General features: G+C 45.3%; 1 protein-coding gene across 2 annotated transcripts in view; it reads right to left on the minus strand.

The window, feature by feature from the left end:
* The window catches only part of Chrdl2 (chordin like 2), a 31,199-nt gene extending 18,462 nt beyond the window's left edge, over window positions 1-12,737 (minus strand). Inside the window, exons 1-2 of one of the 2 annotated variants that reach the window (XM_046442171.2) lie at window positions 12,151-12,737; window positions 2,231-2,343 (exon numbers count right to left, since the gene is read on the minus strand). In XM_046442171.2, coding sequence (XP_046298127.1) covers window positions 2,231-2,343; window positions 12,151-12,232 — 195 coding nt within the window. In that variant the 5' untranslated portion in view covers window positions 12,233-12,737. The remainder of the gene's footprint in view (window positions 1-2,230; window positions 2,344-12,150) is intronic. The other variant, XM_046442170.2, reaches the window with a different exon arrangement.
* Window positions 12,738-26,447: the final 13,710 nt, after the last annotated feature.

Raw genomic sequence — 26,447 nt, forward strand, 5'->3', positions numbered from 1 at the left:
ATGCTTTCTGTTCTCACCAAGCTCACATTCTAGCAGTTGGAGTTAGATTAGAAAAATGTAATCAGGTGGAAACAAGAGAATTCCCCCAATGTTAAAGTTGTGACTTGATAAAGCAGTGTAAAGTTTAGGTGACAAGGTTGACTACTTTAGAAATGGCTGTAAGGGAAGGCCTCATGAGAAGGTAACATTCATGTTAAGAACTGGAAGAGAGAAGGAGCCATTCATGAAATCCAGGGAAGAACATTCTAGGTGGAGCAAATACATGGGAAAGTTTCAAGCCAGTGTTGCTGCCCCAGAGAGAGCAGGCATAAGGTGAAGTTGGAGAATCAGACAGACATGGGATCACACAGAGCTCGCAGCAGGGGGAATTTTATTATAGGTGCAACAAAAGCCATTGGAGGGTTTTAAGAGTGGAATGACATGATCAATTTCATGTTCATAAAAGATCATTCTAACTATTGTGTGGATGATGGATTTGGGGAGGTGAACAGAGAGACTGTTAGGAGGCTGGTGTAGCAGCTCAAGTAAGAGATGAAGATGACTTAGGTCAGAGGAAGTGATGGTGGCAGGAAGTGGAGGCACTCCAAACACGTTGGAGATACCACAGGACTATTTTCTCAACAGTCTTTTGGGTTGAAGAAACTGCGTGTGTGAACTCTGGGGAAGGAGAGAGCTCCATTGGATCACAAAACTTGGACTTTGTCAACTGGACCACATGATATGTCTGGAATTTTCTGTTATGGTTTAGTTTTGTTCTCTGGCTACATTTCATAAAATTCTTCTTGAAAAGGTTGACTGGCCTCAGATGTGCTAAGGAAAACCACAGGGAGGCAGCCATGGGGGAGCTGTGTCCCTGTCTGTGTCAACAATCTACCTGAGAAACAGTGGAAGCAAGGGAGAATCAGGGAAAGAACAGTAGGAAGGAGCCCCTGGGTGAGTCAGCCGAGGGCTGGCCCACCTGCTCCTTCACCCTGGGTCTCCTCAGGAACTCTTCTCTTCCTTTTTTTGTCTTATCTAGGAAGGCTCTGCCTTCCACTCTTGATCTGTGCAGGGTTACAGAGGGGCAGGCGGCTGGCTCCAGCTGGGAGCTAAGCTACACTTTCCTGCCCAAGCACGGACACCCAGGCAGAGAGCTGGGACATCTGTACTGGGCACCCAGTGACTGAGCCAAAGCCAAGGGTTTTTCAAGCCTCCTAAGCCACTCCCTCATCTCCTACCTTTCCAACCTCACACCTCACCTGAGACTCTGGATCACAAGGGAGTGTCATTTGTTCTACCTAATTGATTTTACAAGGCCCTGTGGAGACACTGAGCTGGTGTTATTATTTGGATGTTAAATATTACCTAGAGGCCCATGGGTTAAAGGATTAGTCCCCAGAGTGGTGTTCTGAGGAGATGCTGTGGACCCGTAGGAGGTGGGGTCTTGTTAGAGGCCCTTAGATCATTGCGAGTGTACCCTTGAAAGGGATTATGGGTCTCTGGCTTCTTTCTCCCTTTTGCTTCCTGGCCACACAGTGAGAGGTTTTGTTTTGCCATACATTCTTGCTATGATGTGTTACCTTGCCACAGGCCCAAAGCAATGGAGTTGATTTATCATAGACTAGAACTTCCAAAACCATGAGTCAAAACAAGCCTTTTCTCTTTATAAACTGATTATCTCTGTATTTTTTCATAGTGACAGAAAGTTGACGAATACAGTTGGGGTGGGTGAGAGGAGACAAGTGAGAACAAATTTGTGGTCTCTGCTTCAGTTGGCTCAGCCTTTGGTAGGGCATCACACTGGATACCTGTTAGGGTCCAGCAAGACCTGTTCTTGGGGACTCAATTTGGAGGTACAGTAACTGACAGATGCAAATAAACTATGAATAGTAAGTAAAAAGAACAAAGAAACTTGTGTGGAATCCCAGAAGGAAAAACTACTTTCAGGCAGTGGTCATCTGCCCATTTGGGCAGTCTTGAGGAAAACAAATATTTGGGCCAGTAGAGTTGGGGGAATGCATCCTGGGGCAGGGCAGGAGGTGGCTGGAGGGAGTCATATGGGAAAGTAAAGAATGGGAGGAAGGTCAGAAAGGCTCTGACTTCGGCTGTGTGGGAAGCAGACGATGGCACCAGCACCAGCTGGAAAGAAGCCCCTGACCCACTGTGACCTAGCTCTGGGAGGCATCCAGGGACCTCTACTCCTATGTATTGAGAACTCGGTAGTGAGGTGTCGGTGGCCAGAGGAACCTACCTCAGAGCAGGTGCAGCGCAGGCAGTACATCAGGCCTTGTGGCTCCAAATAGGGGTGCCAGCTGTCGCCAGGGGAATACTTCTTCCCGTGGAAAAGGCAGAACATGTCTGGGCCTGACAAACCAACAATCGCCGTTAGTCCTAGGAGGTACCAGCCCCAAGACCCACTTCATCCCTTCTCCTTCCTAACTTTAGGAACAATGTCATCTGAGCTCCTTCAGATGGTCTCTTCTCTTCAGGCAGAAGAGATCCACTGAAACTGCTCTCCCAGTCAGGGGACCAGAATGTCCGAGTTTGGATCTCATCTTGACCACACACTTGCTATGCGACATCGGTCATGTTTCTGCCCCTCTCTGAGTTTTAACAGTTATCTTACAGGGCAGTGAGGGCATGGAGCAATAAAAATGCTTTACAGCCAGGTGTGGTGGTACAGGCCTGTAATCCCAGTCACTCAGGAGGTTGAGGCAGGAGGATGGAAAGTTCAAGTCCAGCCTCAGCTACTTAGCAAGACTCTGGATCAGTGGTAAAGTGCCCCCGGGTTCAATTCTCAGTATTCTCCCCACAAAAAAAAAAAAGCTTTACATATTTAAGTAGTGGTATAAATGATAGATGGGTAGTATGTAGTATGAGGCCCAGAGAGGATAAATTATATTATTCAGTGCATCAGAGCAAGTCAGTCATCAAGCAGGGACAAGAGGAGCCTAAGTCTCCTGACTCTCTGTCCAGTGCTCCTTTTGCTCTCACAATAACTGATTTCCTTTTCCTTTGTCCCTTTCACCTCTCATAACCAATCCACTCCTGCCCCTTCTTTTACCCCTCCCTACCTAGCCCTGGTCAGGCTTCCCCATCCAACGCTGTACCCTCTGCTGGCCACTCTGCCTCTTGCCCTGTCTCCATCAGCCATCCTCCATGGATGAGCTTCATCCCAAAAGGGATGCTTTCATTCCTTTGAGAAAACTCTCCATTATTCAACACAAGCTAAGTACCAGCAAAAGCGTGCTAAATTAAATGAGAATGAAAACATTTATTGACTTCTCTGTGTTACACTTTTTCTGTAAGTTAATGATCTCAACATTCTGTCTTGAGAATTAAATAGGATAATGCTTGAAAAGTGCTTACTGAGCCCACTTCCCAATTCTTAGTTGAGTGTTACTCTTATGATTACAGCATTGATCACAAACATTTTTTTTAGAGACCCTGTCTCTAAATAAAATACAAAATAGGCCTGGGGATGTAGCTCAGTGTGAGTGCCCCTGAGTTCAATCCCCGGTAACCACGCCCCCCTCCCCCATACATAAAACAAGAAATCTGGACTGGAATGATAATATCTATCCTACTGTGGCTTTCTGATAGTTATCTTAATTATGAGAAGGCTAGATTAGAAAATAAAGGCTCACAGAGACAAGTGAAGTGCCTGAAGCCCTGCAGCTAGTGGTCTGAACCCAGGGCTCCAGGCTCCAAGCTCCTCTGGGCTCAACCCATCACTTTGGCTTTAACCCAACTCCAGGCCTAAAACTTCACTTGTCTCTGCTGCACCAGCCACCATCCCCCATTCCCTGTTTTTGTCTGCTAAACCTCTGTTGGTCTAGAATCTAGATGTTGCCTTTCATAACTCCCCCTTCCCACTTTATAGTGTCAGAAATGTGGACTCACACTTTCTGAATCACTTCTCTTAGTGTTCAAGCTTAGGAAATGGCAGAAAACTGGCAGCAGCAACTAGTTGGGTGGGGTGGGGCTCACACTGTGGTGCAGGGAATCCCCCTAAGCATTGGTGGTGGGCTGGAGCACAGGAACAGGAACTCATAGGCCATCTAAACCTAGGAATGTTATCTCTGTAAGAAGCTGATATAAAGCCAGGTGTGGTGGCACACCTATCATCCCAGTGACTTGGGAGGCTGAGGTAGGTTGGATCACCTCAGCAATTTAGCCAGGCCCTAAGCAACTCAGTGAGACCCAGTCTCTAAATAAAAATATTAAAAAGGGCTAGAGATGTGGCTCAGTGGTTAAGCACCCATGGGTTCAATCCCCAATACAAAAGAAAAAAGAATCTGATATCAGGCTCCTCACACTGCTACTGCTCAGTCCTTTTGGGCCTCCCTCCCAGGGCAAAGATTTGAGGCCATTGTCAAGGTGCTTTTGTCTGCTTTAGTGGGCCACCAAAGACCCCAGAAACACATAGCTTAGTTCTCTCCCTACCCCCATACCAGCACCCCACAGTGCAGGAAGTGACCCATTTGCAGATCCCTTTCTCCAGTGAGCCAGTAAGGCCCAGCTGGCTGTCTGGTCGGCCGTATCAAATGGGCTGTGTTTATCTCTGGGCCTCCACTGGCAGAGGGTGGAACACAGGCCCAGCTGGGACGTTGGTCAGAGCCAGCCCAACTCTCCAAGGACTGAATAATGTCTTTCTTCCTCAGTCCCCTCCCCCCACAAGGGAGGGGATGATTGCAACACTGTGGCCACCTTAGGTCTCAGCCCCTTGCTGAAGAAACCCTGTCCTACCTTCCTTGGGGCAGCCCTACAGTCTGGGCCCCTGTGCCAATTGGCACCCCTTCACCACCCGGCCTGCTCAGATGGTGAAGACTGGGAGTGTCTCAGCCAATGCTCAGGCCAGGAGGCCCCTTCCCCCACCAAGAGAAGACTGAAAACATGGGGGGCCTGGCAGGAGCTTCCTGTGGCCAAAGCCCCACCCTGCCATGCCCCTTAAGGTGAGAGGCCTAAGAAGGTGACAGTGCCTGGAGCGCACTTCCTCTGGGGAGGTGAGTGCCCAAGGCCATGTCAAAACCAGATGGGAAGAGGACCTGCAGGCCCAGCACCCTCCATTCCTGAGGCCCTGGCAGCAGCCCCAGTCCTTGCACATGGCTGGTGGAAGCAGCTCTAAACTGTACTGTGTGACATCCAGGGAAGGGTCTTTCTTCCCTTCTGTGAGCCTGTTTCCCGTCCAAATTAGGGGAGTGGGGTATGATCTTCAAAGAGTTTTTACATAGTTACAAACCCATGATTTCAGATGCAAAGACTCCAAAGTTCTAGGTTTCTAAGATTCAAGATTTGACAATGCCGTGTTTCCGAGAGCCTAAATTTCATTAGAACACAAAGTTTCTAGAATTGTATGATGCCATGGTTCTAAGATTTGATCATTCCAAGATTCCATGTTCTTGGAAGTATTTCCACCCATCCGGGCTCTCAGGGCCTCCAAGGTGGATTAGGGTGAGGTTCCAGGAGCCACCAGAGCCAATCCTGAGTGACACTGTGAAGGAGGCAGTTGGTCACTCCCCTCCTCCTCCCTTCCTATCTACTTTGTTCATACCTCAGCCTTCTCATTGCTATCCTGGCTCTAGACCTCCCAGCTTCCTCTCTCACCCTCCACCATTTGTCATCCCAGCCATCTATGCTCAGGTCAAGGGTGTCTTCTCTCAGGGATCTTCTGGAGTCAGATAGATCAAGGTTCAAATGATGGATTTAGCTTTTATTTGCAGCCTGAGTTAAGATAAACTAACCATTACAGGACTGTTTCCACAGCTGTTAAAAGAGACTAGTAATAATCTCTACCTCTTGGGGTTATTATAGAGTTAAATCAGATAATATATGTAATATTCCTAGTGTCTGATACATATTAGATACTAATTTAAATAGTAAGAATGAACAGACAGACAAAAACCAGATCTGGTGCTGTTAATTTCCTTAACAGTGTGTTTTTCAGAGCATAAATATTGTTGAGGTCAAATCTCCCAGGTCCCACAGCCACACCTGCCCTCTTTCCTGTGGCTCTCTGCATTCTTCTAGCCTAGTTTTCCTCAATAACACCCCATGCCCACACAGACCTCGGGCTGGGATTCAGAGATCAAAGTGGCTTCAAAGGTTGGTGCAGAGAATGAGAAGGCAGGAAAGAGAGGCAGAGGCTCACAAAGGACCTTAAGAACATGGAGGGAAAAGGAAAGCTGTGGAAAAGCCTTACCCTGGAGAGGCATGTGATGAGGTTTGCATTTTAGAATTGTGGTCTGTTAGGCAAGCCTGCGGGCAGAGGCTGGGGAGAGGCTAGGCTGTTGCAGTCACCTGTTTGAGCTAATGCGGCACCTGGACCTAGGGCCTGGGCCGAAATGGACCCAGTACTAATGGACACAAATACAGATTTGAGGAACATGTCATAGGTACAGGGAAGATGGATAGGATATAGTAGAGAGGGTGAAGGAGCAAGTCAAGAATGAGATGGAGGTTTGGAGCCACCCTGAATCTGATGTCACGGTGACCCAAAGCATCTCCTTTGCAGAGAATTGTAAGCCAACATAGCAGCCTTCAGCTTCTAGTGGCTGAAAGTTGAGATGAGGGTGGTGCAAGGTGACCACAGTGGTGGCAACTTCTGGGCAGGGATCAGAAAATAAAGCATAGTGAGTGTGGGACACTTAACAGAAGAGGCACAGACAAGTGAAGGAGCCGGGTGGAGTGGTGGAGAAAACCCAGCAAGAGGAGGGGAGGCTGAAAACAGGCCACCACAAAAAAATTTTGGCTGCAAAAGCAGGAAGCCTGCACCGTGCAGTTTCCTTGCCTGGAATGAGAGTCCCTGTCTCCAGTTTCATCAACTCCTCCTCACCCTTCCAAAGACAGCCACTGTCTCTAGCTGCCCCAACTTTGCCATACCCTGGCCTCTCCTTTGGGACTGGATTCAGTCCTCTGTTAAAATTCTCATTGCCATGAAACAAAAGTACTTGTTAAGTGAGTGTGTCTTCCTCACGACACTGTGAGCTTTTTGAAAGAAAGGACCAGATCTCATTTTGTGCTCTGTGCTCAATAAATGAATGAATGAAGAAAGAATGGAGTTAACAGAGAGGGAGCAGCTCTGGAAGAGGAGCCAATTGACAGTTCTTAATCCTGGAAACCTCTTTCTTTAACAAGAATTGCATTGTACGGAAGGACAGCCAAGTCCCTCTCGCACGTTTACCTTGCCACCTAGTAGGAATTAGCCTTTGACCTTCCCTTCGGGCTCCCTGCCATTTGACTCCCAAACCACCTGCCAAACCAAAGAACACCATGTACAAAAAGGTCAGGAGCCTGGGGCAGATAAAGGGATAAGCGATTCCATGATCTTCACGTGTAATCCAAACTGTCCCCATCCAAGTGTGTCCTGCGATCTGACTTGAAATTCTCGTGCTATGATAAAGGTCTCACAGCGTGTCACTTAAGAGTGGGTAGTGAAGTTGGAAACTCTTTCAAGACAACCAGAAAGAAGCTAGGCTGGAGGTGAGGCGGTTTTAAGGCCATGAAAATGCATCAGGAGGGCCTGGGGTGAGAGAAGAGGTCTGGAATCGTGGCTGGCCTGTCCCCAGCCTGCAACAACTCAGGAAGCCTGAGTGAGCCAGGCTGCTCAGGAATGTGAGAACGTTTACATCTCTTCCCTCACACCCACACAGCCATACTTTCTCTATTTATTTATAGTCCCCTCTTCACACAAACAAACTTGCTCCCCTCTGAGACATCAGCTCCACTCTGGGCTCTGGCACGGGATGGGGGAAGCCTCTTAAGGAGAAAAACCTATGTACCTCAGTGTCTGAGCTGTGAAACCTAGAAAAAGGGACCCACTTTTCTGCAACTGACTCCTTTTTACCTGGCACACAACAGATGTACAGGACCTCAGAAGGATCTCAGGGAAGATAGTGGTCAAATCAGGAAAGGCATCTCTGTTACTGATTGCGGGCAGGGCAGGAGTACAACTGCTTGCCTTCTGTTATGCCTTGCATATCCACACTTACATTCATAGAGTTCTAGAAGGTGAGGGGCTTAGCTGACATTAAATTCCTTCATTCTACATATCTATATAGGGGCTTGCCTGAGATCACTTGCTGATCTATACCAGCACAAATTCCAAAGCCAGTCGGAAGATCAGGAGATGTTTACAGGAATATCCATCCCCTAAGGGACAGGTAAGAAATGGCTTTAACTTAGAAACAAAAGGATTCAGGCGAGACATAATAAAGATTCTGTATATAAGAATAGACAACAGAAGCTGGGAAGCAGCCTTCTTTGGGATGGAGTCCTGTCCAAAGGCAGGGGGATGCCTGAATGATCTCTGAGCTGCACTTCCCAGGAACTCTCCTCTCACGCCGGTTCTTCTTTTTGGGAATCGGAGGGATTCCAAGGCTCTCTCCCAGAGCTGATGCCTTGGCCCGAAGCTAGGGGAACTTGAGAGGCCAGTCCTGAAACAGGTGTAACAGCTGGAGCAGCTGCGCAGCTGTCCCTGGCCGGCTCAGAGCCGGCCAGCCAGGGAGTGAGGCAGAGACCTCTACTGGTGAGAGAGAGGAGGTGCAGAACCTCGGAGCAAAAGACCCAGATGGTCTGCCTAGAGAGCTGGACTTCAGACCCTCACTCAGTGCCCCTCTGCCTCATGCCCATCTAGACAGTTGCTTGGGGATGCCACGAAGCTGAACAGAAAGGCAGGACCTCTTTTGGTGGGTGCTGCACTGCTTCCAGTGCCCCAGGCCCTCCAGGCACTGTTTCCTGACATCTAAGGATCTGTGTGTCCACTCCTCCCTGTACCTACACTGCCCCAGCTCCCTTTTCTTTCCAAAGGTCAGAGTGGACTCAGAACCAAGGAAATCTTTGGATCTTAGAGACTTAGAATGTTGGGCTGTTAAATCCTCAGTGATCAGCCACTTTACAGATGGGAAAAGTGAGAGGCAGAAAAAGGCCACTGTGGGAGTCAGTGGAAGAGCCAGGACTGGAGCCCTGAACTGATTCCAAATTTTCCCTATGCACCACATCACACTGTGGAGAGCTCCCTTCCTGCCCCAGGCCTGCTTCTAGGGTCTGGGATTCTGAACCAAAGCTTCAATTCCCATCATGCACAAACCCTTGAAGAAAGAATAGAATGGTTGATGTTGTTATGTGGTAACTGACTCTCCTGCACAGCACTGGGTAGAGGGAGGGAAGATAAAATAAGATAAAGCAGAAGCATATCTAAAAGGGACATTTACCAAAGTACAAGCCCAAAAGAGGGGAGCCAATGTAGAGAAAAGAACAGTGGAAAAGGAGTGAAAAAATAGGTTACTTCTGGGTCCCAGAGGGGATGAAGGACCAGAGTAGAGTGGCTAATATTACACATGCATGTGGCTCAGCCTGGGGTCAATACCAGTGGGTGACAAGGTCAGGAACCCAGCCTATGTAAGGGTTCCAGCCTGAGGTAGAATTGGGATTCAGTCAGTGAGCAGGGTTGGAGGATTGGTGCTCAGCCTGTGGCTGGAGTTGAAACTCAGGCCGGATTGCTTTGGGGCTCAATCTACAGTCAAAAATGGAACCAGAGAGAAAATAATCTTTGTTGAGCAGCCTTCAACTTTAACGGAGGAACACACCAGAAGCCCTGTTCACAGGACCTGTTCACAGGTCCTCAGCATTCTGCAGGGCGTGGCCACCTCAAGAGTCTGACACCATCCAGACCTCAGAATTCCCATCTGTTGGCACTACTTCTTAAAACATCTAGAATGTCAGCAGGAGATTCCTTACCCACAGCAGGCTTCACTTAAATTAAGATGAGGCCCTTCAGAAGAGACCTTTAAATCAGATCCTGGGAAATGACTACAGGATGATTTCATAGACAGTCAACACTAGACAACAAGGTTCAGAGAAGGGAAGTGATTTGTCCCAATTCACAAGCCAGTAAGTGACAAATCAGTCCTCTGTTCTTTTCTTAAAAAAAAAAAAAAAAAAAAAAGTTGTCGATGGACCTTTATTTATTTATATGTGATGCTGAGAATTGAATCCAGTAGCTCACACACGCTAGGCAAGCACTCTACCACTGAGTCACAACCCCAGCCCCTGTTCTTTTCTTTAAAAAATTCACTGTGCTAGGTTGTGACAAATAATTCCCCCTTTCTGGGCTTCAGTTTAACTCTAAGTCATTTGATGAGCAGAAGCAGATGAGAAGGCTCTTCCAGTTCCGACATCCCAGAAACTTAACACTCCTCCACTTCACCTTAACCCACTGGGTTGGCTCCAAGTCTTTCTCAAGTCTGGAGCCCTGGATTTACAAGGCTGTAGGGAGATGGAATACTGGCAGGACCTCGTGAGAGGTATGGACTTAAAGGCAAGTGGAGGCACAGAAGAGGGGAAGGCAGAGTGGATCAGGTCACCAGGGAGAGTTTGCTGGAAGAGATGACCAAAGTGAGGCTGTGACAGGCTGACAAGACATAGAATAACAGGAATAGGACATGAACAATCCCGCAGTGATCTGATTCTAGGACATCTTTCCAGTGTAGGCCAAGGGCAACGGCATCTAGAGTAAAACCAAGGGGCTGAGAATGAGAGGCCAAGTGGAAAGCAGTCAGACAGGGAGGGCCTCCTGGGCTGTCTCTTTCAAGGAACAACAGGCAGGGACAGGCAGGTGTTAGGAGGAAACCTGCAGGGTTCAAGGAGGGGAAGGAGACATTTACAGGGGAGTATTTGGACACATTACATCCTTCAATCCTCACCAGGACCCTCAGGTTCCAGGTTTGTATCTCTTAAGTGGATGAAGAAATCGGGGCTCAGAGAAATTGTGACTTAGGAAGAGTCACACAGCTCTAAGAGGCAGAGCCAGCACTTGAAACCAATACCAAACCCTCTTCATTAGTTGTTTCCAAGGACTTCTGAGTCTCGTGTGCTACTGGCAGGCCAGGGGCATTGGAAAGACATGCAGGCTTTACTTCAGGAGCAGAGACAAGACTGAAACAAAATCCAGCAACACCAGTGCCAGAAAGTCACGTGCAAAAGAAAGGCATGGAAAGGAGAGCTAAGAGGTTTGAGAAGAAAGAGCACCAGGCTGGGCATTGGGCAACTGGGCTATTAATCCTAGGCTCTGTCCTGTGTGACCTGAAGCAAGGCACTATTCCTCCTTGGCTTTGGTTTCATTATCGGGTATTTCAGGGTCTGTACTAAGCTCCTTCCTCCTCATTAAGCGAATCTTAATTGATTTTGCATTCTCACAGCATTCTAAGAGATTGGCAGGGGATGCAGAGGGGGTCCACCAGCCTATTGGGACAGTGAGGGAACTGAGTTCCAGAGAGATTATATAACCTGTTTGAAGTTACACTGTTTCATAAGTAGAAAAGTGTGAATTAGGCAACTGTTTTTTTTTTTTGTTTGTTTTTGTTTTTGTTTTTGTTTTTGGAGGAGCTACCATGTACCACCCTTGTGCTAGCTCCTTTACTAATTCCTATAATTTAATCTTCATAACAGTCCTGGGATGTTTTTATTTCCATTCTATAGATTAGAAAACTAAGCTCAGAGAGGTGCCCTCCCTACCTGCCTCACACCCATTGGTGTTCAGTGGGGCTGAGATGATGAAGACCCTGGTCTATTTCACTATGCCCTGCTGCCTCCCAGTGTCACAACTCCTAATCAGGGTCCCTTCCAGACACTGCGGGGCAGGGTTTGGAATTAGAGTTCTGTCTTTGGATGGTTTACTAACTGTAAATTCCAGCAAGTTCCTTCTCTTTGCTCAACCTGTTTGCTCATCTGTAAAATGTAAATGACACTACCCAGGGCACAGGAGTTTGGGATCAAAAGAGATAAGGGACTAGAAAGGTCATTCTACTTAGCTCTTTCCTTCCAAGGGCAGTAGCCTTTGCATCTTCAGCACAGCGGCTTTTTGCAGTCAAACATACCCCACTCTACTAAGTCCCTTTTCCCAAAGCACAGCGTCCTGCCCTCTGGCTCCTGCTGTCAGTCCTCACATCCTCAGGTCCATGGCAGCAGCTCCCTCAGCTCTAACTCTTGTCAACATCCCCTTTCCTCCAGACTCACCAGCCCAGGTCCGCAGAGGAGTCTCCACCCCTCCGGCACAGGTGCTGCCCGGATAGCTGTCACAACAGTTAGGGGTCCCAGATCTTGGTGTTTTCCCCGCACATCCCTGGGGCCCGCATCCCTCCTCTGCACTCCCAGCTTCCCACTTCTACTTACGCGCTCGAGCGTGGGAGTCCAAGGGGAACCAGAGCAGCGCGAGTCCTAGCAAGGTGGAGAGGACCCTCACCTGGGGAACCATCCTTCCTTCCCCCAGGGTCCGGCCACCCGGCACTGAGCAGGAAGGGGAGCCGGGAGGAAGTGAGATGGGAGGGAAACTGAGGCTCAGGGGCACAAATCACTCCACAGACCCAGAGGGGGCTGCTGCTGGAGGAGAGTCAGGGAAGGGTCTAGAGGAAAAAGGGAGGACAGAAAGGAAGGTCTAAGGCGTGAAAAAGAGAAAGGTGGGCAGAGGACAAGCGGCAAGGAGGGAAAGAGATGGAGAGATGGAAGAAGGTCCAACAGGAGGGAAAGGCAATCAAAGATCTGGAGAAGGTGAGAGGGCGAGGAGAAGAAAGAGGGGCGAGGACCGGGGACTGCCGGGAGCGCGGCGCTGAGCGAGGCGCCCGGGACCCGCGGTGTTCTGGGCACGCGGGCTGGAGGCGGCCGGCGCCCCCTGCTCGGTGGGTTGGGGGTCAGGCCTCGGGGGCCTGGGTCCCGGCGGGGCGGCGGTCCCGGCGGCGGCGGCGGCGGCGGCGCTGCGGCCGTGGGGGAGGCAGAGCGCGGGCGGGCTGTGCACGCCAAGGGCGCCAGGCGCCGTGCTCGGGCGCATTTGTACTTTGCCGCGGGAAGCAGGCTGCCCCGGCCTGGCGCTGGCCTAGCGCTGGCGCCTCCTCTGGGGCACCGCGGGCTCGTGGATTGGCCACTCGAGAAACAGGCCCACTTCCCCCCCTCCTTTCTCGTGCCGGTCTCAGGGACCGACGCTCCAGGCGCCGCGCCGAGTGAGGCGAGGGGGTTGGGGAGGGGGAAGGGGCCACCCGGGCCACGGGTTTTAACCCCTGACTCCCCGCGGTGCCCAGAGTGCAGGCGGGCGGAGCCCCGTTAGACTTTGGGTGGAACTTTCAGGTGGCAAAGGATGAGATGTCGGGGTCGAGGTGGGGAAGTGGACTAGCTGGAAAGGGAAAGCTCCGGGCAGGGTGCTTAGTGATGCGTGCACAGAACTCAGCATCTGGATGGAGTCAGGACACTTGCCATTCTTAATTGAGTTGCATGCCACCTGAGTCCGTTCCCCCAGCTCTAAAACGGGAGTTTTAATTTTTTAAAATATATTTAATATCTTCCCACAATTGTTGTGAAAATCATGAGATAATGAACGTTGAAGCACTCAAACCTCTTAGAGAAGCTGTCATAATTGCAGGTGCTTAGGATTCCAGTTGCCCTCCATCCCGGCCTTCACCCCCGTTTGCCATGCCTTGGCTGAAAGGGAGCCCAGTGGAATCCTTTGACTTTCCCCTGGGTCTTTACCTCCCACTCCTAAAACAACATGATCTTTCTTTTGCCTGAGCAGTTCAGGCCCGCACACATGTCCCTTAGAGAAATGGCATCCTCAGTTGTTAAAGTTGTCAAAAGTGTTGTCTTTCCCACCAGAAGGTGAGCTCCCTGAGAGCAGAGCTTTACACCAGCCCAGGTTTGTGTACCACCTTTTGTGTGAACTAAGCTAATGAGAACTGAGCTAAAGAAACACCCAAACCCTGTTATGGTTTGAATATGAGATGGCTCTGGAACAGCTCATGTGGTAATTCAAGAATGTTCAGAGGTGAAATGATTAGATTATAGAACTGTAGCCTCATCAGTGGGTTAGTCCAGTTGATGGATTAATAATTTAAATGGATTACTGGGTGGTAACTGTGGGGAGGTGGAGTGTGGCTGGAGGAAGTAGGTCACTGGGGGCATGCCTTTGGAGACAATATTCTATCTCTGGCTCCTCACTCTTCTTCCCTTGCTTCCTGGATGCTATGAACTGGGCAGCTTTCTTTTGCTATAACAATCCATCATGATGTTCTGCCTCATCTCGGGCCCAGAGCAATGGAGTGGGCCAACCATGGACTGAACCTTTGAAATCATGAGTCAAAATAAAAATGTTCTTGTCAGGTATTTTGGTCACAGAAACAAAAAGCCAATACTCTGAAATCAAAAAGGCAAAGTCATTGTCCTGGCTCTATCCCTAACTTGCTGGGCCACTTTAGATAAATATATCCATCCTTGCTTTTGACTGTGACTTTCTCCCCATCTTCTCTTGCAGAGCCACTGGAGGCTGTGGTGAGTGCTAGAGGGAGAACACTGGGAGGAGAAAGCACTGAGAATGGGTTCCTACCAAGGCAGGTTTCCAGGTTCAAACATTTCTGACTGCCTGTCTGTAAAGATACCATCCTGGGCCAATGCTGGGCTGCCTGTTCCACTGTGCTGCTGGCCACTCATTGCCCAATAGTGAGCAGTAGGAGGAACCAGTGACCCCAGAAATAGCCTTTCCCACTCTCAGAATCAGGGGCAAACATGATATGGCCCCAGTGCCTTTCCACTTGCCTTCTCCCCCTTGGAATCTGGCCAATCATGTTCTCCCATAAAGGTACAACACTTTAAAAGTGAGAGCTATGTGTGTCATCATATTTCCCTTCTTGCCTTGGCTTTCAGGGAACTCTGAGTTAAATTTAGTGCTTCATGTCTTAGGTGTAAGAGGGAATTACGATTGGTTTCCCCTGCATCCTTCTCATTTCATGTCACAAAGTGTGTCTATCAAATCAACTCTCCTCTCCATCTTCATTATCCCCATAATTAAGCCCATCATCATTTCTTCTTCTTTTTTTTTAGAGAGAGAGAGAGAGAGAGAGAGAGAGAGAGAGAGAGAGAATTTTTTTTTAATATTTATTTTTTTCAGTTTTCGGCGGGCACAATATCTTTGTATGTGGTGCTGAGGATCGAACCCAGGCCGCACGCATGCCAGGCGAGCGTGCTACCGCTTGAGCCACATCCCCAGCCCCATCATTTCTTCTTTTTTTAAAAAATATTTTTAATTATACATGGACACAATACCTTTATTTATTTTTATGTGGTGCTGAGGATTGAACCCAGTACCTCATGCAGGCTAGGCAAGAGTTCTACCACTGAGCCACAACCCCAGGCTCCCATCATCATTTTTGTTGGACTTTTCCAACAGCCTCTTTTTAAATTTTTTTTATTTATTTTTTATGTAGTTGTACACAATAACTTTATTTTATTTATTTATTTATTTTTACATGGTGCTGAGGATCAAACCCAGGGCCTTGCACGTGCAAGGTGAATGCTCTACCCCTGAGCCATAACCCCAGCACTCCAACAGCCTCTTAACGGGGTCTCCTGCCCTTAGTGTGGGCCCCTCCAATGTATTTTTCTCACATCTCCCATAAAGAGGTATGCTGATCATTTCTACTACAAATCTGAGTGCATTATTTTCCCATTATGGTTTTCCTATCATTTACATATTAAAATTCAACAATTTCAACATTAGATTCAAGACCATACATATTTTGCCTCCTGTCATTGCTGCCTGCTTTATTTACACTTTCACCTACCACTCACATTCCAAAAGTGGCCATGTATTTTCATGTCTCCATATCTTTGCAGATATTCTCCTTCTGCCTAGAAAATATTGTTCTTCCTCTTTCTAGTGAATCCCTCTTATCAAAAGTTAGTTGAGGTGGGCACTGTGGCTCATGCCTGAAATTCCAGTGACTCGGAGGCTAAGGCAGGAGGATCACAAGTTCAAAGCTAGCCTCAGCAATTTACAGTGAGACCCTGTCTCTAAATAGAATACAAAAAAAGGGCTGGGGATATATATTAGTGATTGAGTGTCCCTGAGTTCAATCCCCAATACCAAATAAATAAATAAATAGAGTCAGCTGAATCACTTCCCCTCTGAGGCCATCCCTGATTCCTTCAAAGAATAATTTTGAATCCTGTGTGTCTCACAACACTTGGTATTGTAGCTACTGGAGTCCAAATATTTATCTGCATTTCTACCCTGCTCTGTGGGAGCGGATGCCTTTTTTTCATTTGTATCTGTTTTTAGCACTTAGCAAAGTCTCTGACACACAAAGACACTGAATAAATAGTGTAGGAAGGGCTGAAGACCTCAGTGATTTGAAAAGACATCATTCTTTCATGGGAGTGCCATTAGCACCACTGTTAACCTCAGTGTTCATCAATAAGAAGCATAAGAAACAAGCTCTTGGCTGGGGACTTCACTGAGTGGTTGAGTGCTTATCTAGCTTGTAGGCTGATCCCCATCATTGCAAAAACAAAACCAACCTAAATACAAGCACTTGAGGAAAGTTTCTGGGTCTTCTATAGTAATACTATTGAAGATAGATGTCCATCTATTATTTAATCTCCTTTAGAAAAGGAGATTTGATAAATTCTTCTGCAATCTGCTTAGGAGGGAAATTCATCTATCCATAGCGATTAGTTGCACCAAGAATTCATCAGACTGTACTTGCTTCCTTGCTAGGAATAGCTCATTGCTTCCAAGGCAGCCCATTTCACTGTTGGGCAGCTCTGTTGTGAAGTTCTTGATATAAAACTGGATATAAAATTCTCGGTGACCCCCTGCATTGCGCCTAGCTCTGCTCTCACAGCTCTGTATAATGCTTGTCTTTTGAGAGCTCTGCAGAAATTTGAAGCAGAGAATCCCTCTTTCATGCTTTAACCTTTACCATTTCTGGGCCTTGGACCCCTAGGCCACATTAAACTTTGTCCTTATATGCTGAACTCTTTTTCCTTCATGCCTCTGAACATACTGTTTCTTCCTTCCTTCCTTCCTTTTTTCTTTCTTTCTTTCTTTTTTTTTTTATGGGTACTGGGGATAGAATCCAGGGGCACTCTACCACTGAGTGACATCCCCAGCCTTTTTAAAATTTTTTATTTTGACACAGGGTCTCATTAAGCTGAGGGTGCCCTCCAACTTGTGATCTTCCTGCCTCAGCCTTCCAAATAGCTGGGATTACAGGCATTGCCCGGTTTATACATTCTGTTTCTTCTGCTTGGGGTGCTCTTCCTGTACTGCTCTTTTCTGTCTGGTAAGCTTACTTATTTTTCAAAGATCAATGCCATTGATATCTACTTCCTTCATGCAACAATTATTGAGTGGCAATTTTGTGCCAGGCAGTGTGCCAGGTGCTAGGGACACAACAGAGAACAAGACAGATACTGATGTGTAGAGTCCAGGATCTCTTTGAAGTCTCTTTGATCACCTCTGAGTTAGCTTCTCCACGCTTCTGTTTCTCTAGTATGGCACTGACCACATTGTGTTATCCACAGGTTTTGTATAACCTGTTTACAGTGAATTCCTTGAGAGTATAAACTACTGTTCATCTCATATCTCCCTCAGCCTTCAGCACATATCTTTGCTTATAGTAGCTGCTAAATGAAAGTGTGTTGAGTTATATCCTTATTCCTTCAAAGTCTTCTTACAACATGTTATTTGTGGCTTAAAAGTTTCCTCCTAGGCTGCAGATTGTTTAATTATGTAAAGTTAGCCTAGCAGTATGAATCATAGAGATCAGAGTCAAGGAAAGACTTCTCAAACTAGTCTACTTAATTCTATCAATAAAATTCTAAAAGAAGATTTACCACAAGGCAGTAAATATAAGAGACCTACATACTAGAGACTACACTGGTGTTTTTCTGGTAAATGTGTAACAACCAACTCTCTAGTAGAAAAAAAAGTTCTGAATTTTTTCTTTCTTTCTTTCTTTTTGGTACAGAGAATTGAACCCTGGGGCACTTTACCACTAAGATGACATCCCCAGCCCTTTTTTATTTTTTATTTTGACACAGGGTCTCATTAAGTAGCTGAGATATATCCCCAGTCCTTTTTATATTTTATTTTGAGACAAGGTCTCACTAAGTTGTTGCCCTTGAACTTGCAATCTTTCTGCTTCATCCTCCCCGAGTCCCTGGAATTACAATTTTGTACCACTCACTGCCCCTTGCAAAGTTCTGAATTTTACAGTTGCTATTTTCATGGTGGTATAACCACTCCCACTATGGTGAATTGAAACTATTTATGTGACGTCACTGAACAGTTGAGAAGAGATGCACAGTAGGACACTATTATACAGTATTTCTTCTATATAGACACAAGAGATGTTATAACCTCCAGGGCATGATAGTAGTAGTGTTTGAGTATTTACTACCTCTGTTTTAAATATAACTTATTTAATTGTAGGTTTTGTAATTTAATTTTTTTTTTAAGAGAGAGAGAGAGAATTTCAATATTTATTTTTCAGTTTTTGGCTGACACAACATCTTTGTTTGTATGTGGTGCTGAGGATCGAACCCGGGCAGCACGCATGCCAGACGAGCGTGCTACCGCTTGAGCCACATCCCCAGCCCGTAATTTAATTTTTGGTACTAATTGTGTTTAGTCATTAGGTTGCAAAATGTCTGAAAATTTAACACTTGGCTCTCCTGAGCAGACTGTAGCACAGTTGCCCTTCCTAGCTATGGATTTAGCATCCAGAAATTCACTCACTGTGATTCTAAAATATTCAGAAAAAAAAAACATTGACTGGACTGAACATGTACAGACATTTTTTGGTTGTTACTCCCCAAACAATACAGTCAACTATTTACATTGCATTTACATTGTATTAGCTATCATAGTTAATCTATAGATGACTTAAAGTCTGCATACAGGAGGAGTGTGTGTATGTTATATGCAAATGTTATGTCTTTTTATGACAGGGATTTTAGCATTCATGGATTTTAGTATCCAATGGGGTCCTGAAACCAATTTTGCATCAAAAGTAAAGAATGACTGTACACTGCCTTTACTTGATTATGTCCTACAAAGGAGTAAACAGATGAACTCTTTGTGTGTGTGTGTGTGTGTGTGTGTGTGTGTGTCTAGTACTGGGGATTGAACCCAAGGACATTCTACCAGTGAGCTACATCCTCTTTTAAATTTTATTTTGAGATAGGGTTTCACTAAGTTACCCTGGCTTTGGACTTATTCCTCCTGCCTCAACCTCCTGAGTTATTGGGATTACTGGCATGTACCACCACAGCTGGCTAAATTGATTCTTTAAAGCTGGGACCAATTTATATGTTATGAGGAAAATCTTATTCAAGGAGCTTATTCAATAATTAATTTGTAAAGTGAATAATCCTCATTCTACTCCCAACTTCCTAATCAAGTACATATTTATTCAAAACTCACCATTACTGTACGACATGTTCATTTGGATATCCATATATTTTGCATTTAGCTGACCTAAGTAAATGTTTATAGAAGGGATGAGTGAATCCTCAACACCCAAATTATGACCAGTGCATTGAGTGCTCAATAAATATCTATGTGAATGAGTGAGTGGATCTTCTTAAAGTGAAGCTCACTTTATTTATCTGTGTGGGATTTGGTGGGTAGGCGGGGCAGGTATCAGGGATTGAACTCAGGAGCACTCACCCACTGAGCCACATCCCCAGCCTTATTTTGTATTTTATTTAGAGACAGGAGTTGCTTGAAGTTGAGTTGCTTAAAGCCTTGCTAAGTTAGTGAGGCTGGCTTTGAACTCAAAATCCTCCTGCCTCAGCCTCCGAGCGGCTGAGATATAGGTGTGCACCACTGGCCCATCTCTCTATGGTTTTTATGGGACTATGTAAACATCCCTAGATGGTTTACCTCCCTCCATGGGATTTCTCTTCCCAGGACAATCCGAGTGTGGTCAAGGTTGTATCAAGGAACCACAGTGGAAGAACACATAAATAGCCCTTAATTTTGAAGAGCCCTTTGAGGAGGGGAATGGGGTGGGGACAAAGGTCTTTAACAGCATCCATGAAGTGGGATTTTCCTTTCTTAGTGGGCCAGGTCCTAAGCTCTGCCACCCCCCAGGACCTCCTCTACTGCAGGCATTCTCACTAGAACCATGGAGAAAGAACCTTCTGCTCCCACTTTCTCTACACTCAGAGGGACTTTAGAAAAGCAGTTTGTCCTCAGGCTTATTTCAGTAGGTCTGTAAAGATGTAGCTAGAGTGCCTGATAATGGTGCCATATGACTCAGGTCACACAACCAAAGCGAGACTAAGGAGCCCAAAGGTGAGACTAAGGAGCCATCAGAGTTATCTTTTAAAAATGTAAATATGATAAACCTTAAACCTCTGGATGGCAGGTAGAACACCTTCCAGATGTTTCACTACTATTTGTAAATCCTTCCAGGACCTACCCCTGCCTGACCTCCCATTTCAGTCCTCTCTCCCCTGTGCTGCAGCACACTGGCCTTTCTACTATCCCCTTGGATACGCCAAGTCACCCAGTCCCTCCTCACGGGCTTTGCCTTTGCTCTTTATCCTGCTTGGAATACTCCTCCCTCTGCTTTTTCCACAGCTGATACTTCAGTCAACTCAACTGTCACATCTTCAGTGAGGTTTCCTGGTCTAACCTCTCTAACAATGTCTGTCTTCCTGTCTTTTTCTGTCATATTGCCTTGTTTTTTCTCCTCTATGTCATTTTTTATTTGAAGTCTATTTTTTCACTTATATATGATCTCTCTCCCCCATAAGCATGAGAGCTCCATGGCAGGCTGGACCTTAATTCATGTTTTGTTTTTTTTTTTTTGTACTAGAGATTGAACCCAGGAACACTTAACCACTGAGCCAAATCCCAGCCCTTTTTATGTTTTATTTTGACACAGTGTCTCACTAAGTTGCTGAGGCTGACTTCGAACTTATGATCTTTTCTGCCTCAACCTCCCAAGCTACTGGGATTACAGGTGTGTGCCATTAAGCCCAGCTAGACCTTAATTCTTGATCATTGCTGTATCTTTAGCAACTTGAACAGGAACTAGCACATAGTAGGGATTTACTGATTGTGTGTGTGTGTGTGTGTGTGTACCTCATGATTTTATTGTCTTCAAAATAAAATGAAAAATGTACCAAGTGTGGTGGCACGTGACTGTAATCCCATGCTATGGTTATTAATCCATTTGATAGATTAATAATTTGAATGGACTACCTGGGTAGTAACTGGGGGCAGGTGGAGTGTAGGTAGAGTGTAGCTGGAGGAAGTAGCACACTGGTGCATGCCTTCGGGAGGATATTGTGTTTCTGGCTCCTGCTGTCTTTCTCTGCTTCCATGAACTTGCCATGAGTTGAGCTGTGCTCCCATGATGTGCTCTTCCCCTTGGGCCCAGAGTGATGAAGTCTACCAGCCATAAACTGGCCTTCTGAATCCATGAGCCCAAATTAACTTCTTCTTCTTGAAGTTGTTCTTAGAGAAGTTGTTCTCTATTTGTTCTTAGTTTGATCACAGCAACAAAAAGCTGGCTAACACATCTCATCTATTGGGGAAGCTGAAGCAGTAGGATTGACAGTTCAAGGCCAGCCCGAGCAACTCAGAAAAGTCTTAAAAAACAAACAAAAAAGGAGGCTGGGATTGTGACTCAGCAGTAGAGCGCACACCTAGCACGTGCGAGGTCCTGGGTTTGATCCTCAACACAACATAAAAATAAATAAATAAAATGGAGGTATTATGTCCAACTACAACTAAAAAATAAATATTTAAAAAAAGGATGGGTGGTGTAACTCTGTGGTAGAGGAGTTCCCTTACATGTGTGAGGTTCAATTCCCAGTACTTGAAAAAATAACTAATAAATGAAAAATTAAATTAAACAAAAGATAAAGCTCAGAATTGGATCACTCATCCCTCTCTCCTTTTATCTCCTCCCAGTTCAACATGCGTGCATCTCATGGGCTGGGGATGCAACTCAGTGGTAGAGCATTTGCCTAGCATGTACCAGGCTTTGGGTTTGATTCCCAGCACCACAATAATACAAAAACCCAAACAAACAAAACCCCAAATGCTTGCATTTCTCAATAGCCAGCCTTACCTCCTAGGTCTGCAGCTGGACTAATGCAACCAAGTTTCAGCACAATCTTCATTGTCCTGAGAAATCAGGTTAGTCTGCCCATCCTAGCCACTCTGTTTCCTGTCATAACTCCAGTCTCTCTGGACACACAGAGAATCCTTGACCTCTTTGTACTGTGTCACTTTGTGAGGCTGGGCTTGCCACACTTTTCATGGAAAGTTCAGTGGATTTTAGGAACATTCATCATATATGTGGAAGCAATGCAGCAGGAAAAGTGAATTAAAATGAATGGAAGGTAGAACACTGATTTGTGTTATATGACTCATATGAGGCGTAAATCCCAGATTCAAGACCATAGTATTTTCCTCATTATTATTACTATCCTCACTTTTTTATTATCATTCCCCACTATCATTCTCAACAACAGTGCTGTTTGCACACTGGAGTACTTAACGCCTATTGAATGATGAATGAAGAATGAACAACAACTTTACAGTTGATTGCAAACTTGTTTTGTAGTCTTATTTACTCCTCCTCCACCCCCGGAGCAGTTTTTTACACATAGTATTCTCTGGCTGCTCAGAGCCAGCCATTTTCGCCCGATACACCATATTTTCATGTCTCTGTGTTGGCTTCCTCTGCTGCTACTTCTGTTTAAATTCCCTTTCCCCTTTTTTGATGAGTTCTCATTGACCCAATTCTATATATATTCAGTAGTTGGTCACTTCCTTTTCTGTGCTTCTATATTGTTTATACCACTATTCACCTCTCCTCTCCTGAACTCACATCTGTATTCCTTCTTAGTAATTGAGCTTTTTGAGCGCAGGGATGGTATATTTTTAAATCTGTGTGTTCAGGAACCATTGCTGAACCTGTCACATAGAAATTTCACAGTGTTTGTTGAAATCTTCCATCTTGTATTGAGCACAGGCTTCCCAAACAGCAATGTAACAGGTGCTGGAGGGAAGATGTACAGTGTTGATCCCATGTTCTTAAAATCAAATTCGGTAGACAAGTCTTTCCATAGAAAATATATTAAAAACCAGTATAGTCAAGCATGTAATCACAGAGACTTGGAAGGCTGAGGCAGGAGGATCGCAAGTTCCAGACCAGCCTCAGGAACTTAGCGAGGACCTATACAACTTAGTAAGACCCTGTCTCAAAAAAAATAAAAAATAAAAGGGCTGGGGATATAGCTCAGTGGTAGACATATTCCCAATATGTCCTGCCCCATCCTCCCCCTCAAAAAAAGTCAGTGTATCCAAGAATTAAACATGAGACAGGAGAAAGCTTAGTGTGTTGGAACATGTATAGAATTGGAGTAGTCAGAAGACATGGTTTCTAGTTCCTACAACTCACTATATAGATTTGACAAATTATTTCCCCTATTTAAACCTTAGTTGCTTCCCCCCATCCATCTCTGTAAACAAAGAGGTTTGGTCAGAAGCCTCAGAATATTTCTAAAGCTGATTCCTGTCATTCTGAGTTTGGCTCCATGGAAACTGGGTGGAAGAGGCTGTGTAGTCTCTGTTTGCCCCCTAGTGGTCACTAGGTGACATCACAGACTTGGGACATCTGTTCCTAAGGATGGGATAGAGGAGCTCAGAGCCTGGTAAACAAAGAACTGTGGGACAATGACCATTCTAGAACAGAATCAGCCAGATTCCTCACTGATTACTGGTAAATTGGTATAGAATCCTGTCTCCCTTCAGAGCAAAGGAACATGGGAGATTATGCTATTCTCAGCCTTCATTGGAACTCATCTTGTATCTGTTTCTTTCCAAATTAGAGAAGGTCAAGCTCTGAGAGGCTCTTTTGTAGCTCCCCTGATGTTTTCTTCTGAGGCAAATTCTTCATTCTGCTCCATAAAATTATCCACCCATTTATTAATGACAAAATGGAGTTTCTATGACTCTCTTTTCTGGAAGTAGGACCATGATTCACTTTTTGCTTGGAGACTTGGTCTGGGCAAAGGATTTCTTGGTGACATTGGGAAAAGAGACAGACTTAGAATAGGACATGTGATTTACACCAGAAAAAGGTGATCAATACGAGCAGACAGAGCTTTGTCTTTTAGATGTTTCACTCTGAAATGCAGTTGGGGAGAGCTGGTTGTCCACTTCCCCCTTTATTCTCTATATCATGAATCTTAAAGAACTTATTTTCCCCCCTCTGTATTGGGGATTGAACCCGGGGGCACTTTACTACTGAGCTACATCCCCAGTACTTTTTATTTTATTATTAATATTATTTATTCATTTATTTATTTTTAGGTATCAGGGACTAAAGTCAGGGGGCTTAACCACTGAGCCACATCCCCAGCCCTTTTTATTTTTTTATTTTGAGACAGAGTCTCACTAAGTTGCTGAGGCTGGCCTTGAACTTTTGATCGTCCTGCCTCAGCCTTCTGAGTGCTGGAATTACAGGTAGGCACTACCATGCCTGGCCTTTTAATTTGACTTTGAGACAGGTTCTCACCTAGGTTGGCCTGAACTTGCAATCATCCTTCTGACTCAGCCTCCAGAGTAGCTGGGATTATAGGCATATGCCACCACATGCAGCTGCTAAAGGACTTCTTAAAGTCACCTCTCTCTACTCTGCTAAAAGAACAACTATACATCATACATATATAGAGTTTTTACTAATCTTTTTTTTTTTTAAAAAAAGAACAACTAAATTGAAGAGGTAATTGGTTGCTTGGAATCATTGGCCAGAGTGTAGAGGAAGAACACTCTGAGAGAAAGACTGATGGGATGGGAAGGAGATGCAGAGAAAGTGAGACCAGCTGCAATTCTAAGTGGATTTATAGTATCTGAATAGGAAATTCAGAGACATAAAAGAACTATTTTGTACCATCACTGTGCTTGTTGGTTAAATAGAATTTTGTTTCTATGCACTGTATTTTGAAATTCATTAATGGCATGACTAAGGGGATAATATCCAATCATTCCACATCATTGGGAATGTTCCAAATACCATGTGTAAAGTGGACCCCACCCAAACTGGTTCAGCATCCATACTTTGCCTTCCTTGTTTGCTGCTGAATTCTCAGCAGCTATATTATCCTGTCATTTCATAGGTGCTCAAAAGATATTTGTTGAATGAATGAATGTTAGCTACATCATACTTTCTCCAATGATATCTTGACTCTATGAGGTGGGATGAAGTTTGATGATTTTTATTTCTCACTGATGATTATAGGATGAACAATTAACCTGATAAAATATAGATAATACTCCCTTGGTCCATATACTGAATCTTTCACTGTTTCCCAAGGTCCCAACTCAGTAAAATCGAGTTAATATTAAACCCACCTTGCCGGGCATGATGGTGCATGCCTGTAATCCCAGCAGTTCAGGAGGCTGAGGCAGGAGGATCATGGGTTCAAAGTCAGCTTCAGCAACTTAGTGAGGCCCTAAGTAACTCAGTGAGACCTGTCTCTAAATAAAATACATAAAAGGGCTGGGGATGTGGCTCAGTGGTTAAGCACCCCTGGGTTCAAACCCTGGTATGTATGTGTGTGTGTGTGTGTGTGTGTGTGTGTGTATAACATATATGCAGACACACATATCCACACACTCACTTTATGGGCTTAAATCATAGGTATATTATTGCTTAGTATGATACTTGTCACATAGTAATTGCTCAATAAATTTTCTCCCATTTTCTAGCTTCATAATCCAACCCAATGTTCTAGCACATTGAATTCCTTAATCAGTCCCATATAGACCCCAAACTTTTTTTTTATACATTTGTATCTTACTTCTTGTTTTCTTTCCACCTGAAATACTTTTCTCTGTCTCTACCTGGTGAATACCTCTTTTTCCTTCAAAACAACTTGAATCTCCCCTCCTCTGTGAAACCTTCCCCCATACCCCCACCTTTGCTCTCAGCTTCTGTAACATCTCGTATACATCTGTTATAGCCCTTGAAAGTCTGCTATAGTTACTTATATTTTTGCCTCTCTATTAGGCTGTGATTTTGAGGAGGCAGAGACCAAGTCTTATTTGTATTCATACAGCATTAGGAAAGGGTCTGGAGGAGGCTGGGAAAATGATGTGAGAATCATGGTTAGAGGGATTCATTTTTCATAAAAGGACAAATTCTTCCTCTGAAACAAAAGGGAAAGAACTGTAGATGTCTGGATAGTAAGAATGTAGGAAGCATTTTTTTTTTTTAGTTTTTTTTTTTTTTTTTTTTTAATATTTATTTATTTATTTTAGTTTTTGGCGGACACAACATCTTTGTTTGTATGTGGTGCTGAGGATCGAACCCGGGCCGCAGGCACACCAGGCGAGCACGCTACCGCTTGAGCCACATCCCCAGCCCTTTTTTTTAGTTGTTGACGGGCCTTTATTTTATTTACTTTTATGTGGTGCTGAGAATTAACCCAGTGCCTCACATGTGTTAGACAAGTGCTCTATCACTGAGTGTAGTAAGCATCTTTAAACCCAAAAGGAAGGGGTGAACTCTCGAGGGGAAAAACTCCTAAGGGAGGAAGACCTCAGGAAGAAGAGGCTACCTGAAGAGATAAGGGGAGTGAAGGAGAAGTGGCACATGGTGTGGTCTGACCCCTTT

Source organism: Marmota monax, unplaced genomic scaffold, assembly GCF_021218885.2.
Source record: "Marmota monax isolate L192 unplaced genomic scaffold, Marmota_monax_Labrador192_F-V1.1 WCK01_AAM20220418_F8-fsc00068, whole genome shotgun sequence".
Classification (NCBI taxonomy): Eukaryota; Metazoa; Chordata; class Mammalia; order Rodentia; family Sciuridae; genus Marmota; species Marmota monax.